The 14,147-nt window shown below is 35.4% G+C and overlaps 3 protein-coding genes and 1 non-coding gene across 4 annotated transcripts; all 4 read right to left on the reverse strand.

Moving 5' to 3' along the window:
* Positions 1–175: 175 nt before the first annotated feature.
* Positions 176–6,408, reverse strand: PHYBLDRAFT_187380 (hypothetical protein; the record flags this gene model as incomplete). The annotated part of the gene is made up of 10 exons (XM_018439375.1): positions 5,984–6,408; positions 5,250–5,889; positions 2,537–2,693; positions 2,314–2,366; positions 1,992–2,006; positions 1,449–1,586; positions 1,075–1,198; positions 934–975; positions 268–482; positions 176–184 (listed from the first exon to the last, which is right to left on the reverse strand). The coding sequence occupies exons 2-10, from the start codon at positions 5,649–5,651 to the stop codon at positions 176–178; spliced, it is 1,155 nt and encodes a 384-aa protein (XP_018290465.1). The 5' UTR covers positions 5,652–5,889; positions 5,984–6,408.
* PHYBLDRAFT_t158 lies at positions 1,137–1,208 on the reverse strand. The gene has a single exon. It is a non-coding gene; the product is annotated as a tRNA-Asp (tRNA).
* A 326-nt stretch (positions 6,409–6,734) lies between the features above and the next one.
* PHYBLDRAFT_159148 (hypothetical protein) lies at positions 6,735–7,576 on the reverse strand. The gene is made up of 2 exons (XM_018433924.1): positions 7,017–7,576; positions 6,735–6,847 (listed from the first exon to the last, which is right to left on the reverse strand). The coding sequence occupies exons 1-2, from the start codon at positions 7,485–7,487 to the stop codon at positions 6,791–6,793; spliced, it is 528 nt and encodes a 175-aa protein (XP_018290466.1). The 5' UTR covers positions 7,488–7,576; the 3' UTR covers positions 6,735–6,790.
* A 2,357-nt stretch (positions 7,577–9,933) lies between these two features.
* Positions 9,934–11,467, reverse strand: PHYBLDRAFT_146616 (hypothetical protein; the record flags this gene model as incomplete). The annotated part of the gene is made up of 4 exons (XM_018431687.1): positions 9,934–10,457; positions 10,747–10,836; positions 10,931–11,231; positions 11,318–11,467. The coding sequence occupies 4 exons, from the start codon at positions 11,465–11,467 to the stop codon at positions 9,934–9,936; spliced, it is 1,065 nt and encodes a 354-aa protein (XP_018290467.1).
* Positions 11,468–14,147: the final 2,680 nt, after the last annotated feature.

A 14,147-nucleotide genomic window follows, 5' to 3' on the forward strand; every position in this document is an offset into this window, starting at 1 on the left:
CAGCTATTCCAGTCAAAGGTGTCTACCGATTACTTTATTATTTAACACACAGGTTTAGCATGCATGATAGTGATTATATTTCATATGATGATATCACCATAATATGGAATATATCAGTGGATTATTATAAGCATAATTATAACTCATAAACATATTTACTTTCGATGTTAATACTTCATTGGGACTACACACATTTATATAATTAATTATATATTAATTATCCCAAGATCATATTGCTCTGATTAAAGCTCAGATAGGATTGATTACCTGACCCCAGTCATATAATTTTCCCAATCCAAAATAATATAAATAGCAGTAGTAGTTCAGTGTAGAAACCTTGTCAAACTTTGATACAAAATCTTTTCTCAATAAACAAAACCTACACAAGTTCTTATGAATCTTTGTTCCTAATCTCAAATCTTCAATTCTTCCTCTTAAAAACTTCTTCAACTTCAACCACCACAACAAAATGTATTTCTTGACTATTTATACAAAATGATAATTGATTTCTGGCTAAAAGAATAGCTACAATAATATGTCTTAGATGCTTGTTGTCCAGTAATATCTTCTACAAGTATATTCACCATCTTAAACATCTAAAACATATGTGAAAGACCAATTGGCGAAGTCAAGATCTTTTATCCTAAAAAGTTGTCGGACATTATTTTGATGAATCCGAGAAATCGGGATAATTGACCGCAGCAGTTCTGTATGTCAAAGATACCTCATAGATAACGAACTGCAGTAATGTCTTGTAAAGATTAACCACAGTAACATCTTCTGAGCATCAACCGCAGTAAAAGGACTTCTCTTGTAATTAAATAGAGTATAATAGTTTACTGCGGATAATGCGCAGTATTAGTTTAGAAAACTATATAAGACAATTCAATTCCTATCAATAAAAAGGACCTTTTATCCTCTCTTCGATTTTACATATACTCTCCGATCCCCAGTGGGTTTGACCTTTTGACTTTGCTATAGTAAAAGGAAGACCATCCCAGATCAGGAACGACAAAGTCAACCATTACTGGTTGCTTGTAAATCCCGATTTTGGTTACTGATGTCAGCTCTGACATTTTGACTTTGTTATAGTAAAAGGAAAACCAACCCAGATCAGGAACGACAACATCAAAACACTCTCCGACCGGGAATTGAACCCGGGTCTCCCGCGTGACAGGCGGGGATACTTACCACTATACTATCGAAGACCACATTGACTTTCAAGTGTGTTAAAAGTACCGGTCACAAAGGGCTATGTCGTGGTGTCTGGTACCAGAAGGTCAGTCTGCTCAGTAGGTTTGTTCAGTAGTTTGTCATGACATGTCGTCCCAGTTATGAGAGGCTGACATCAAGAGTTTGTTGATGTGGTGCTGTGCCCTTGGTAGTAAGAAAAGAATTTTTCCGTGTACAAAAAAAACTCGTTTTCATTCCCTGTTCCTTCTACATACAATACTTCTTCCTTTTCTCTTGTTAATATATTCATCTACATTATACTCATTCGAAATCATAGTCCCCCATGTTAGTAACATTCCTCTTCTACAATACACATAATTCATCTTGCCGACATCTCTGCACAACATCAGTACCTTTATTATTATATTTTTACTGTATTTTTATTCATATATTTTATTCTTGCTGTATTGATTATTCATCATTCTATTTTTACTATCTTTATTTTTCTAAACTTCTATTATCAACTTAAAATGTTGTCAACTATAAAAAGAGAAGCAAACTCAACTCAATAAAAAATCATTCATTCAGTTTCAATATCTTTTTTTTGTTTTCTTCTCTTTGCAGTCTATATCATCTTGCGACATAACATATAGGTTCCTTGATTTTAGGAAGATTGTTTGTTGGTTTTGGTCTCCTTGTCGGTTATTACTTTTCTGTTTCGTCATTTTCTTTTCATATATCTTTCTCTTCCTCTCAATTTTAACAACAATTCTATTGGTTGTTCTCCCTTTTCTTATCTGTTAACTATTGCTGCTTACTGCCTTTTGCTGTATCTGTTGTGAAGTTTTATAGAATAAAATCAACAGTAAAAAGATTGAGATGTATATAAGAATACTTTGAGACTGTATATAGGTTGTCTTTATTAAAGAATACAAAGTTGTCCTTTTTATATCAAAACATGATCTGCTTTGTCAGTCACATCTTAATTTCTTAAGTCTGAGTTCATTTAGATATTAGAGAGCTGGTACTGCTATGTTTATAATTTAATCTAATTGCAGTGTCCTCATATTAACTCAGTGCTTACTGAGCTGTCATAATTACAGTACTTACTGTAATTAATTATTGGTCTTATTGATTTACCATAAGTAAAATAAATAAATTATTCATTTGTTCTTGTAATGATAGCTGTTTTACTATAATAATAGGAATATGTTCTTAGATGTAATAAATCCAACAACCAAGTGTCTGGATCACCACATTATCCCCACCCAGGTATTAATTAAATACCGTTCAAGTACTTTATGCATTTTTTATATATATACGAGTACTGTGGTGCTCAAATAACTCTTTATTTAGACCTTACTGCGTTTCTTCTTTTGCAAAGCTGTCTTTGCATAGTTCTTTCTTTTTATACCTGACTTTTCTTTGGGTATGGAATTTACGACTTTCATATCCTTCAATAATCTTTTATTGGCTTTGTTGATGTCTTTGATACTTTCTGGTGCTTCCCCAATTCTTTGCTAGTATTCCTTAATGAATTTAGGATCAGTAAAGTGATCCTCTGGCTCCCAGGTATCATGAGACTCATCATAGTCCAACCATTTGCATCTATACAAATAATTGTTCATATCATCTTTCTTATGACCAATAATTGCTTCGACTTCAAAAAAATCATTCTTTTGCTCTAATATCTTATTCGACACTTTTTTTAATAAAGAAGGAAGGTAATTCCTTGGTTCTAAAAATCCCTTTTCATTTTTCAATACATAAGTATTGGCAGCAGTCTTTCGAACAACAGTATAAAATCCCTTATACTTTGGATCTAATTTATTCTGTTTTTCTGTCACCAAAATCATAACTATAGTTCCTGGAACCAGATCTATCATTTTGTGACTCATGTCAAAGCGTTCCTTTTGCTTTTGTGTGACATGCTTTACGTGTTCAAACACGGCAGGGTAGACTATCTCAGTCATTCTTTTAATTTTTTCTTGCAATTCTTTCTGAATCTGTTCAGCAGTTGCACTATCCTTCTCTTTACTAAAATCGACAAAGTCATTTGGATTCCTTCCAAACATTAATGAGAATGGCGTACTCTTAGTCCTAACATTATATTTGCTATTCAAAAACAACTGTGCGGATGGTACCTTCTGATCCCAATCAGCAACATTACCAACTATTTGTTTTTTAATGGTGTTCACTGCCGACTGGACAGCTCTTTCACTCGCACCATTAGCTCTAGGATGGTACTGCGAAATCAATGCATGTTCAAAACCAACATTCTCTTTTATACATGTCATCAGCGAGTTTACAAACTCCCGTCCACAATCACTCTGCAACTTTCTCATCGGACCCCATGTACTAATGACATCCAGTACTTGTAACGCAATCGTAGATGCCCTTTTATCAGGTATGGCACGCAATACGTAAAATTTGCTTGCGATGTCTATCATCACCAACAAGTACTCATTTCCTCTAGTCGACGTTGTAAATGGCCCAGCCAGGTCTATTCCCCAACTGTCACCAGGAAGTGTTGCGGTCACTGGTCTTAAAGGGTTATATCCTTTTCTTGTGATATTGTGACGTTGACACTGTATACACGATTGTATAAGATCACTTGCTTGACTCTTCAAGTTGGTCCAATAAATACCTTTTCTCTTTAAGGCATGTAGTATAGCTTCTACACCAAAATGACGTTTCAAATGTTCTTCAACTAATAACTTATTCCTTTCATTTTCTGTGGGAGGAGTAAAGTACTCACCACTCAAGATGTCTGGTAGCGGTTCCATAGTGACAGCACTATTTCTCATGATGGATCTAACCACACTATCCCCACCCAGTTCATTTGATAATGTTTCAGTTTCTTCAGACAAACGTGACAACACATCAGGGAGCACATTCGAAACACCAGGCAAATGAACGATCTTAAAGTCATACTGTAAAATCGTGTCCATCCATGCGATCATCATCAGATTCGCAACACGTTGGGTGTGAAGATATGTCAATGCCTTGTGATCCGTGTACAAGGTAAAGTGAGAACCATAGACATACTTGTGAAAACGCTTGAGTGCAAATACTAATGCTAGTAATTCTCTTTTGGTCGCAGAATATTTTCTTTCACTTTGGGATAAGCTCTTGGCCACGAAAGAAATATATTTTTTCTTGCCATCCTTGACTTGATACAACACTGCACCGATACCAGTAAGAGATGCATCACAGCTGATACTAAAAGGAGAGTTCATATCTGGGTACGACAACACCAGATCACTCAAAAGTGCTTTTTTCAAGTTATTAAATGCAGTTTGATGCTTATCTGTCCATAAATGGGTAATCGACTTTTCATTTCTCAATGAATCTAATGGCGACATAATGGAAGATACATTCGGAATCAAGGTTCTAAAATAGTTGATCAACCCACAATAACTTTGGATATCTTTACCCGTTTTTGGTTGAGGAAATTCAAGAACATTAACAAGTTTTCTGCGGTCCATTGTAATTCCTTCAGGTGAAATATGAAAACCAAGCAAATAAATTTCTTTCTGAAAGAAATGACATTTTTTCGGATTCAACTTCAAATTGACCCTTGTTAATCTCTCAATTACTTGCTTCAAGTGTTCCTTGTGTTCCTCGAACGTTTTGCTTGCGCAAACAATGTCATCCACGAAAAACCGTACAAAAGATAGTCCTTCCAAAGCTATACTCATAGTTCTTTGAAATTGTGAACTGACATGCTTAATACCAAACACTGTACCAATAGGTTTGTACTGTACACCACGCCATGTGAAACTAAGTTTGTGTGTGTCCTTTGGGTTCAACCTCAAAGAATTAAATGCAGATTTCAAATCCAGAGTGGAATAAATATTCGCACCCTTTAAATCTTCAAACAATTCACCAATCAATGGCAAAGGCATATGATCAATTGACTTCAACAGGCAATTAATTAATCTGGGATCATGACAAACGCGATATCCAGTAATTTCTCCTTTACCGTTCGTCTTCTTGACAACAGTCAAAGGCGTATTCCATTGTGTGTTTGCAGACGCTCTTTCAATTATACCATTGTCCAGCCATTCTTTCACCTGTTCATCCACTACACCTTGCATCTTGTAAGGAATGGGATAAGGGCTTCTGAACGCCGTAGCATTTTCTGGAGTGTCCAAACATACAACACTTTCAGGTATAGTACAAAACGAACCCTTAGGAATATCTTGATTGTCTTTAATGAATGGACAAATATAATCCATAGCATCCTCAAACTGTTTGGGATCTACAGCCGGATTATTTTCCTTTTGTTCATTTTCTCTCTCAATGGATTCAAGAAGATCACTCTTATTATTGAAGCGTCTATCGGCTTCTCTACGTTCCTTACTTGAATCAGTATCATCATATGATAAAGGTAAACCATAAATACCAATACCCAGAGTGGACATATAATCAGTACCAATACTGAAATCATACTCATAACTATTAGTTAAGTTCATCACTTCAAATTCTCTCTGAATAGTCTTACTATTACAAGTTATACTGATCACACAAGTGCCAATTCTTTTAATATGTGTATTGCTATCAGCCAAACAAATAAAATACTTATGAACATTGGAATTGTTCACTAAATCTTTGTTGATGTGATTTACATAATTAATAGATATTTTATTCTGTAAACAAAAATTCTTATCCACAGAACTGAATGTAGCGCCACAGTCCAACAAGGCGATGGTTCTAATAGAATTATTTGCCAGAATGGGGAAGGTAATATTAGTGCTCACGTTCTTAAAATCTTTTTTAATGACCATGTCTTTATGATTGTCCTTACAATTCAAGGCCATCTTGGCCAAAGCACTTGTGTTATCTTGGTCCATCGACCACGACGTTGAGGAACTACCAACAGGGGAAGAGTTGCCACGAACAGAGAAATGACTATCACGAGAAGGGGGGAAACCACCACAAGCAGGGGAGGAAGCTACTGATCTATCAGCAGGTGAGCACACAGCCATTCTTGACACCTTTGTCAAGTAATTATCCCTTTCAGGACAGGTGTGACCCTTCTCCCAAGCACCTTTGCAAGAAAAGCAAATATTATCTTTGATTGCCTTCTTAAAATTCCAAGACTTCTTGGCGTACTTAGGATCATTGTCCCTGGCAATAGCTCTCTTCTTTCCCTTGTGGCTTATTGAAGAGGAGATGCTATGGGCATCGGCAAATGACTTCCATTTGGCAGGGGTGCCAGACTCCGCAGGTTGGTTGAGTAGGGCCGTGGAATCGCTAGTGGCTACACTGACTAACGAGATTATATCCTCCACTTTGGAGGGCAGTTTGGTGCCATAGTTGGCCGACAATGGGATCAGGCTTGCTTCCCGGACTTCCGGGCGCAAGTTCCACCAGAAACAAAGAACCATCTGGATACCATCCTCCAAGGACGCTTGTCTTCTAGCTGTTTGAAATTTAGCTCCAAACGCACAAACTGACTCACCTTTCTTCTGCATCATTTTCCACACGCGACCCATGTTCAGAAATCTTCTGAAAGGAGTATCATAGTGATCCAGCAGAATCCCTTCTGCCTTCTTCCACTTGTACGCCTTTCCCTTTAGTTTGTCTTCAAACCAGGATCTTTCCTCCTTGTTCAGGCATATGGGAAGCAGACGCTCCCAGCATGAGTCCAAGGACAGGGAATGAGACTCTAAAACCATAGTGAATTCTTGGCAAAAATCGTACACAGAGTCAAACACGTCACGATTTTGCTTCACCCTGGTTTCCGTGCAGAGCTGCAAGAAAGGTAAGTTGCTAGGGACTACCATGCTCTTCTTGTCTTCAAGAATAGCAGGAGGGGCGTTGGCTTTTTCAAACACCTTGAGAGTCTTCTGGGCATTCTCAAACAATTCTTGAGCTTCCTTCTTAATGGAAGAAGCATGTCTGGCCGCGTCTGACATGGGGTTGACCTTCGAAAGAGCCACATAGTTAGCATAAGCCACATAAAAGTTGTTCTTCTTTATGCTAAGGTCTTCCTTCGCAGAAGCTAACAACATTTCCAAAGTGATGGAACTACTAGTGTTGCTATTAACAGCTGATGGGACGGTAGGCACAGGAGTAAGAGGGACAGAACCAACAACTGAAAGAGGTGGCAAGGAATCAAGACTGGTGTATATCATTTCAATATCACCATCGATGGAAAGAGCGGTGGATCCAAGGAGAGGAGAAATGTCACCAATTTCGGTGAGATGTGTCTGTTCATTCAGAACAGGAGAGGGAATACCAACTTCGGTAAGAGGGCTTTGTTCTTCACGAGGAAGAGAGTTGGCAGCAGAGTGTTGGGAAGACATTATAGAATTCAAAGTAAAAAATGTGAAGTTTTATAGAATAAAATCAACAGTAAAAAGATTGAGACGTATATAAGAATACTTTGAGACTGTATATAGGTTGTCTTTATTAAAGAATACAAAGTTGTCCTTTTTATATCAAAACACGATCTGCTTTGTCAGTCACATCTTAATTTCTTAAGTCTGAGTTCATTTAGATATTAGAGAGCTGGTACTGCTATGTTTATAATTTAATCTAATTGCAGTGTCCTCATATTAACTCAGTGCTTACTGAGCTGTCATAATTACAGTACTTACTGTAATTAATTATTGGTCTTATTGATTTACCATAAGTAAAATAAATAAATTATTCATTTGTTCTTGTAATGATAGCTGTTTTACTATAATAATAGGAATATGTTCTTAGATGTAATAAATCCAACAACCAAGTGTCTGGATCACCACATCTGTCTTCTGTTCTATTCTATTATCATTGTATTTTATTTGCCAAGTGATTCATTACAATCTACTACAAACCTAACACATCACGCGTCATGATTTATTGGTGTTGTGAGGAGAAAATAAAGCAAAATATAATATAGACGAAAGAATTCGTGAGAACTTGTGTAGGTTGTTTATTTCAAAAGAAAAGTAAAGAATAATAAAATTCGATTGTCTTTCTACATGGAACTATCTACTGATATTTATATGTTTTTCTAATTTATAATTTAGTGTGTGCTTAAGTAATCTTTATCACAATAAGTCATCTTCCAGGAGTATTGTTCTTCTGGAAAGATCCGGAAAGACCAATTGATATAATACTTCTTCAGTCAGATCAGTCCAAGAGTTTTGGTAAAGAAGAGCATTTATGCTATTGGTAATATTTTAGTATTCCGACCCAGATACTCGGGTAATGTTTCATAATATTAAATAGTTGTAGCTGTAGTCTCTCAATTAAGTATTTGTATAATAAAAGAAATATGTAGATGAAATATAATGATGCCATATATATAATGTATATGTATTTGTATATCCCATGTCATGGTGCTAATAATAAATAATCAATTATGTGTATAATGATCTGTGTATTAAATAATATCATAAAGGGAGATCTGTTTGACTGGAATAGCTGAGGATATTATTTTATCCTTCAGTCTTACTCTCAGATTCAGCAGTAATCAATACTCATTCACAACACAATCAATAAACAACTGTCAAATTTTTCCAATACAAGTTTTCTTCAAGATGCTGTCTATTATCTCTGATTTCTCATGAAATTTCTTTCATTTTTTTGTCAAGTCTTTGTAGAAGATTGATCATCTCCTTTTATTTTATTATTTTGTCCCAATTTCTCTTTTTATTTATCTCTTAGTAAATTTACTATAGTAAATTTCCCTTTAGCTAAATTCTTTACTCTATTAAACATTTTTTTCTCATAAGTAACTCTTTAGAATTAGTATTATTTATTTCACTTCATTTAGTTTAACTATTTTTCTAATCATTCAAATTATTTACACTCTTATCTTAGTGTTAGTTTCCCTTTTAATTTCTTTAACTATTCTATTTGGTAACAAAGAGACTATTTTATTACCTCAATTTATCTAATATCGAACCCAAACCCTCAATTCCTTTTTTCAATTCCTCTTTTTATATATAATTATCTTTTCTTGTACATCTTCTACACACAACTACATACCACACGTGGCAGATTGACACGAAATGTTGGAATAATTATCAGTGCAAAACAAAATTTTGGTTGTATGGCAGTGTGGTGACATTGCAGAATTCTTTGTAATTGGGAATCTATATGTACATGCAAGAAAAATTAGGGTCAGACATGCAAAAAAAACCAAAAGGGAGAATTAAATGTGACATCATTTGTAATTGGCCTTTAGGAGTGTTACTGACAAATTGAGCACTGATAAAACATGCAAAAGCAACCAAATTGAAGAATTAAACGTGACGTCACCTATAATTGACTTTTGGGAGTGTTACCAACAAATTGGACACTGATAAGACATGCAAAAGCAAGCAAATCAAAGAATTAGACATGCCATCACATATAATTAGTTTTGCATATTACACGCATTTTTTTGGGGGGTCAGCCTTGATATTTATTAAATGTTTGAAAATTAATATTGATTATAAAAATATAAAAAATGATAATAAGATAGATATAAAGATAAAAATAGAAGATTGTAAAGAAGATAAATATAGAAATACAGATAAATAGAAAGATAATAATAAATTGAATAGAAACAGAAGGGAATATTAATAATAGAGATAAATATAGAATCTAAAAAGTAAAAAAAAAATCTAAAAAAGATATATATGAAAAGTTAGTATAATTCAAGATAATTCTAGTTTAAAAGCCATATCTTGATTGTTAGTACATCAAAGAATAATCTTCAAGGCCATGTTTTTGAATTATTCTTTTATGAAAGGGATTGATTTTTGGCTAGCAGAAATTTCAAGTGTTTTTGCGCTTGGCAAAAAGAAAGTGATTTATATCTAAGATAATAATTATTGGTTCCACTTTTTCTGACAAGGTAGCAAATGGAACAAAAAGACAGTCGCCTGTTTCAATTGGAGTATTCCAATATACAGCCACTGCTCTGCTAAATATATTGGCTACAAGTTGAGAATGGTCGATTGTACTGAACCAATGTTGCTGGGGGAGAGGTGAGCGCTTGTCTTGGAGACTGCGAATTAGTGGGTTATTGGATGCAGGCATATTGCCATGCTCCATTCTTCCGTGGTAGTAGTTGTTTTGGTGCTTTAAAAATGTTTCTAGCATTTTGTCTTTTACTTTTGACCACTCCTCCTGGTCCTGGTACACTTCCATTGCTATTGCCCTGTATCCACAATTTCCGTCTGCTTCAGGAGAAAAGATTGTTGATATATGTTTTGGTGCAATTGTGAGATTTGTTAGTAATGTGGGATCGCATGGTGACCCAAGATTGATAATATTTTTTATGGCTTTTTGCTCTTTAGCTGAGGATATTTTTTGCCTAGAAAACAAAGCAAAGATTTAGTAAATTAAATCTAAACAATATTAAAATCTTACTTTTTTTGTTCTTTTTCTGTTTTAATTTTTTTGTGATTTTTTCTTTTTTGGTATTGATGCAATGCTCTAATGCAATCATCTTGCACTTGGTATTTTTTGGTCGGCCTTTAATGGCTTCAACTACTGTTGGGCCCTTAAGGTTTTCGAGTTTCTGTGCGTCAATTTATTTCAAAGTTTTTTCTATCCATTGATATATATTGATTTGTTCTTGTTCACTCTGAGCATTGGCGAAATGTTCACAAATAAGCTCAAGAGCATAGTTGAATTTTGGGGTTATTGGTTTGATATTGTTGATGTTTGGGGGTACTGGGGTTGCATTTTAGATAGTTAAATGGTCTACATAATAAAATGTTATATGAGAAAATCGTCACGTAATTATTGCTATTATTATATATATTACTTTCTCCTTCTAGATAGTTTTTTCTCCAGCATCTTGAGATGCAGGAGATTGGGATGGTATCGAATTTGGCAAGTGTGTGGTAACAAGGAAGCAGGTAGTTGTATTGTATGAGGCATTTATACTCTTTGGCTAGTTTTTTGGGTATAATGGATTTGGATAATTCTAATTTGATTTGATCCATTGCAAATCTACAGACTTTAAGACAGATGTCATTTAGTCTGGCGGCATTGACTTTATCGAACACAATTTTTGTTCCTTCTCCAAGGCTTTCTACCATTAGCTGATGCTTGCAATCTGCAACCTGTACAATTTATAAATATATTATAACCAATAAATGCATAAAATAGTATAGAACAAACTTACCAACTTGTCATACTACTTTTTTACTTTAAGGGTAACTGTCTTCAGTTTACCCAAAGAAGTACCAAGAGAATGCTTGAGAGAAGCATGGGCACTTTCTGCACGGTCCGACGTGCAATTGCCAAAATGGGCATGTTTGTAAACATACATGTTCACCCAGTTTTCCTTGTCTTTCATTTTTCTGATAACGTATATTAAAAAAACACAATTTTTTATAGTTAAATACTGTTTATATCAAATTTAAAAAATTTATACATACTTCTCAAGAAAAGCACTAGCAGCTTTTCCCTGGTATTTGCAATTTTCCTTTGCAAATTCAAGGTATCCATTTGTTTTGTTTTTTACTTCTTGATATGTAATGCATTTTAAAGCAATTCAGTCAAGGAATTCTGACAGCTTATCTAACAGGTCTCTCTTTTTGCTACTCTCATCTCCCTTCATCATCGAAAGCAATTGCTTTTTAAAGTTGTCTTTGATATGCTTATAGCACAACAACTGCTTTGACTCAGGAAAGACTCGAGTAATAGCATTTCTCAATGCTTTTTCATTGTCCGTGATAAAAACATCTGGGAGAAGTGTTGTTTGTTTGTTGTTGCTGCTGTTGCTGTTGTTGTTGTTGTTGTTGTTGTTGTTGTTGTTGTTGTTGTTGTTGTTGTTGTTGTTGTTGTTGTTGTCATCAGGCCAGACTGCATTGCGGAGACAGCTAAGCACCCAGAGATAATTTTCTTCTGTCTCATGCTCTACCCAAGCACCGGCAATTGGATACGTCTTTAAAGTGGTACGAGGGTTTCCACTCACATTGCTAGTACCAACAATGTTGACATAAGTCATTCGATGACTATTTGTCTTATATGTGGCATCAATAATGACAGTCTCAGGCATTCTTTGTGTCTCATTGATCGCATTCTGATGCACAAAAAAGACCATATTCACTTGATTGTCTTCTGTATTACCAACAGAATACCTGACATGGAAGTCAAGATCTTGCAGAGTGGTGATAAAGTCAAACATCTCCTTTCCTTTTTCCGATTTTCCGAAATGTTGCTTTATATTAGCAATGTCATGACAAACAATGTTTGTATATCCATTTATCTTCAAACTGTTGAAGATGGTGGATACATTGTCATTGTTCTCCAGATGCTTAACCACAAGTGCCATTGCCTCAGGCAAGAGCTTGCGGTGCATAACATATGCTCTGCGGTCTTCTTTGATGGAGTGGTTATGCTCTGTCTCATGGGAGCGCACAGTGAGCTTTCCGCCCTTCTTGGTGTTGGCATGCATGAAGCAAGGGCAGCCATGCTTCTGCGTGTCTTTTTCGTGCTTTCTCTCCCATCCAGGAAGAGTTTCACCCATAACTGATGTTTTGGAAGCAACCTTCTCGGCTTTTCTGGTATCTCTATATTCGCCAGAGTGCTTGCAAATCAATTTGATGCAAGAGCTTGATGCATATTCAGTAGTGAGAGCAATGTTATGCTTGACACCATATGCCTTGGCAGCTTCTCGAACAGCTACAGCTGAAGAGAATTCTCTTCCAACAAGAAAAATTGAGTTGAACTCAGTCAAGGCAGCATCGTACTTTTTCGATGTCTCGCTAACAATGACAAAGTCATTGGTGTTGTTGATGTTGTTAATGTTGCTCATGTTAAATGTCAAAAAAAATTATGCGCTGACGTTGTAGTAAAAAAGGGCAGTGATTTAATTGGCAATCTGGAGGGTAATTTATCTGATCCCCCCAAAAAAAAAAATGCATGTAACATGCAAAACTAATTATATGTGACGTCACGTCTAATTCTTCAATTTGCTTGCTTTTGCATGTCTTATCAGTGTCCAATTTGTTGGTAACACTCCCAAAAGTCAATTATAGGTGACGTCACGTTTAATTCTTCAATTTGGTTGCTTTTGCATGTCTTATCAGTGCTCAGTTTGTCAGTAACACTCCCAAAGGCCAATTACAAGTGACGTCATGTTTAATTCTCCCTTTTGGTCTTGTTTTGCATGTCCAACCCTAATTTTTCTTGCATGTCCATATCATTGCCCTCCCAAAAGTCAATTATAGGTGACGTCACATTTAATTCTTCAATTTGGTTGCTTTTGCATGTCTTATCAGTGCTCAATTTGTCAGTAACACTCCCAAAGGCCAATTACAAGTGACGTCACATTTAATTCTCCCTTTTGGTTGCTTTTGCATGTCCGACCCTAATTTTTCTTGCATGTCCATATCATTGCCCTAATTTGCTCACTTTTGCATGTCTTATCAGTGACCAATTTGTTGGTAACACTCCCAAAAGTCAATTATAGGTGACATCACGTTTAATTCTTCAATTTGGTTGCTTTTGCATGTCTTATCAGTGCTCAATTTGTCAGTAACACTCCCAAAGGCCAATTATAAGTGACATCATATTTAATTCTCCCTTTTGGTCTTTTTTTGCATGTTCATATCATTGCCCTAAAAAGTAGTGTAATGGTGATGCCTTGATTTGGCGGAATCTTAAAATTTTATTCAGTACTGATATGGGTCTGTATGTGAATATCTTGGTAGGATAGATAGACTATAATTATGAGATAATCCTTTAGTTTTGGGAAACTAGATTCAAACTAGCTTTGTGTTAGATGGCTTAAAGCTCTGCTCGATTTTCTTTTTCTTCTATGATAACAGCCTTTTACTATGCTTATCTTTTTTGTCGCTTTTATTTTAGATGCGCTAACATTTAATGATTATATACAAGTTAAACCGAGCATTCACATATGAACTGTTTTAAGAAAAAGAAGAAAGTTGCAACTGTCTACAATATGTGTGCGAGTCAGTCACTATCCTGTATAGCTTATATCTGTCCTTTTTTTTTATGGAGTAGCCAAG

Source organism: Phycomyces blakesleeanus, assembly GCF_001638985.1.
Source record: "Phycomyces blakesleeanus NRRL 1555(-) unplaced genomic scaffold PHYBLscaffold_13, whole genome shotgun sequence".
In the NCBI taxonomy this organism is placed as follows: domain Eukaryota; kingdom Fungi; phylum Mucoromycota; class Mucoromycetes; order Mucorales; family Phycomycetaceae; genus Phycomyces; species Phycomyces blakesleeanus.

Coding starts and splice junctions, on each gene's coding strand:
- PHYBLDRAFT_159148 (XM_018433924.1), bottom strand. CDS start 7,487: ATGTCTTCCCAACACTCTGCTGCCAACTCTCTTCCTCGTGAAGAACAA. Junction 6,848..7,016: donor ATGCCCAGAAGACTCTCAAG/GTGTTTGAAAAA, acceptor CTATGGTTTTAG/AGTCTCATTCCCTGTCCTTG.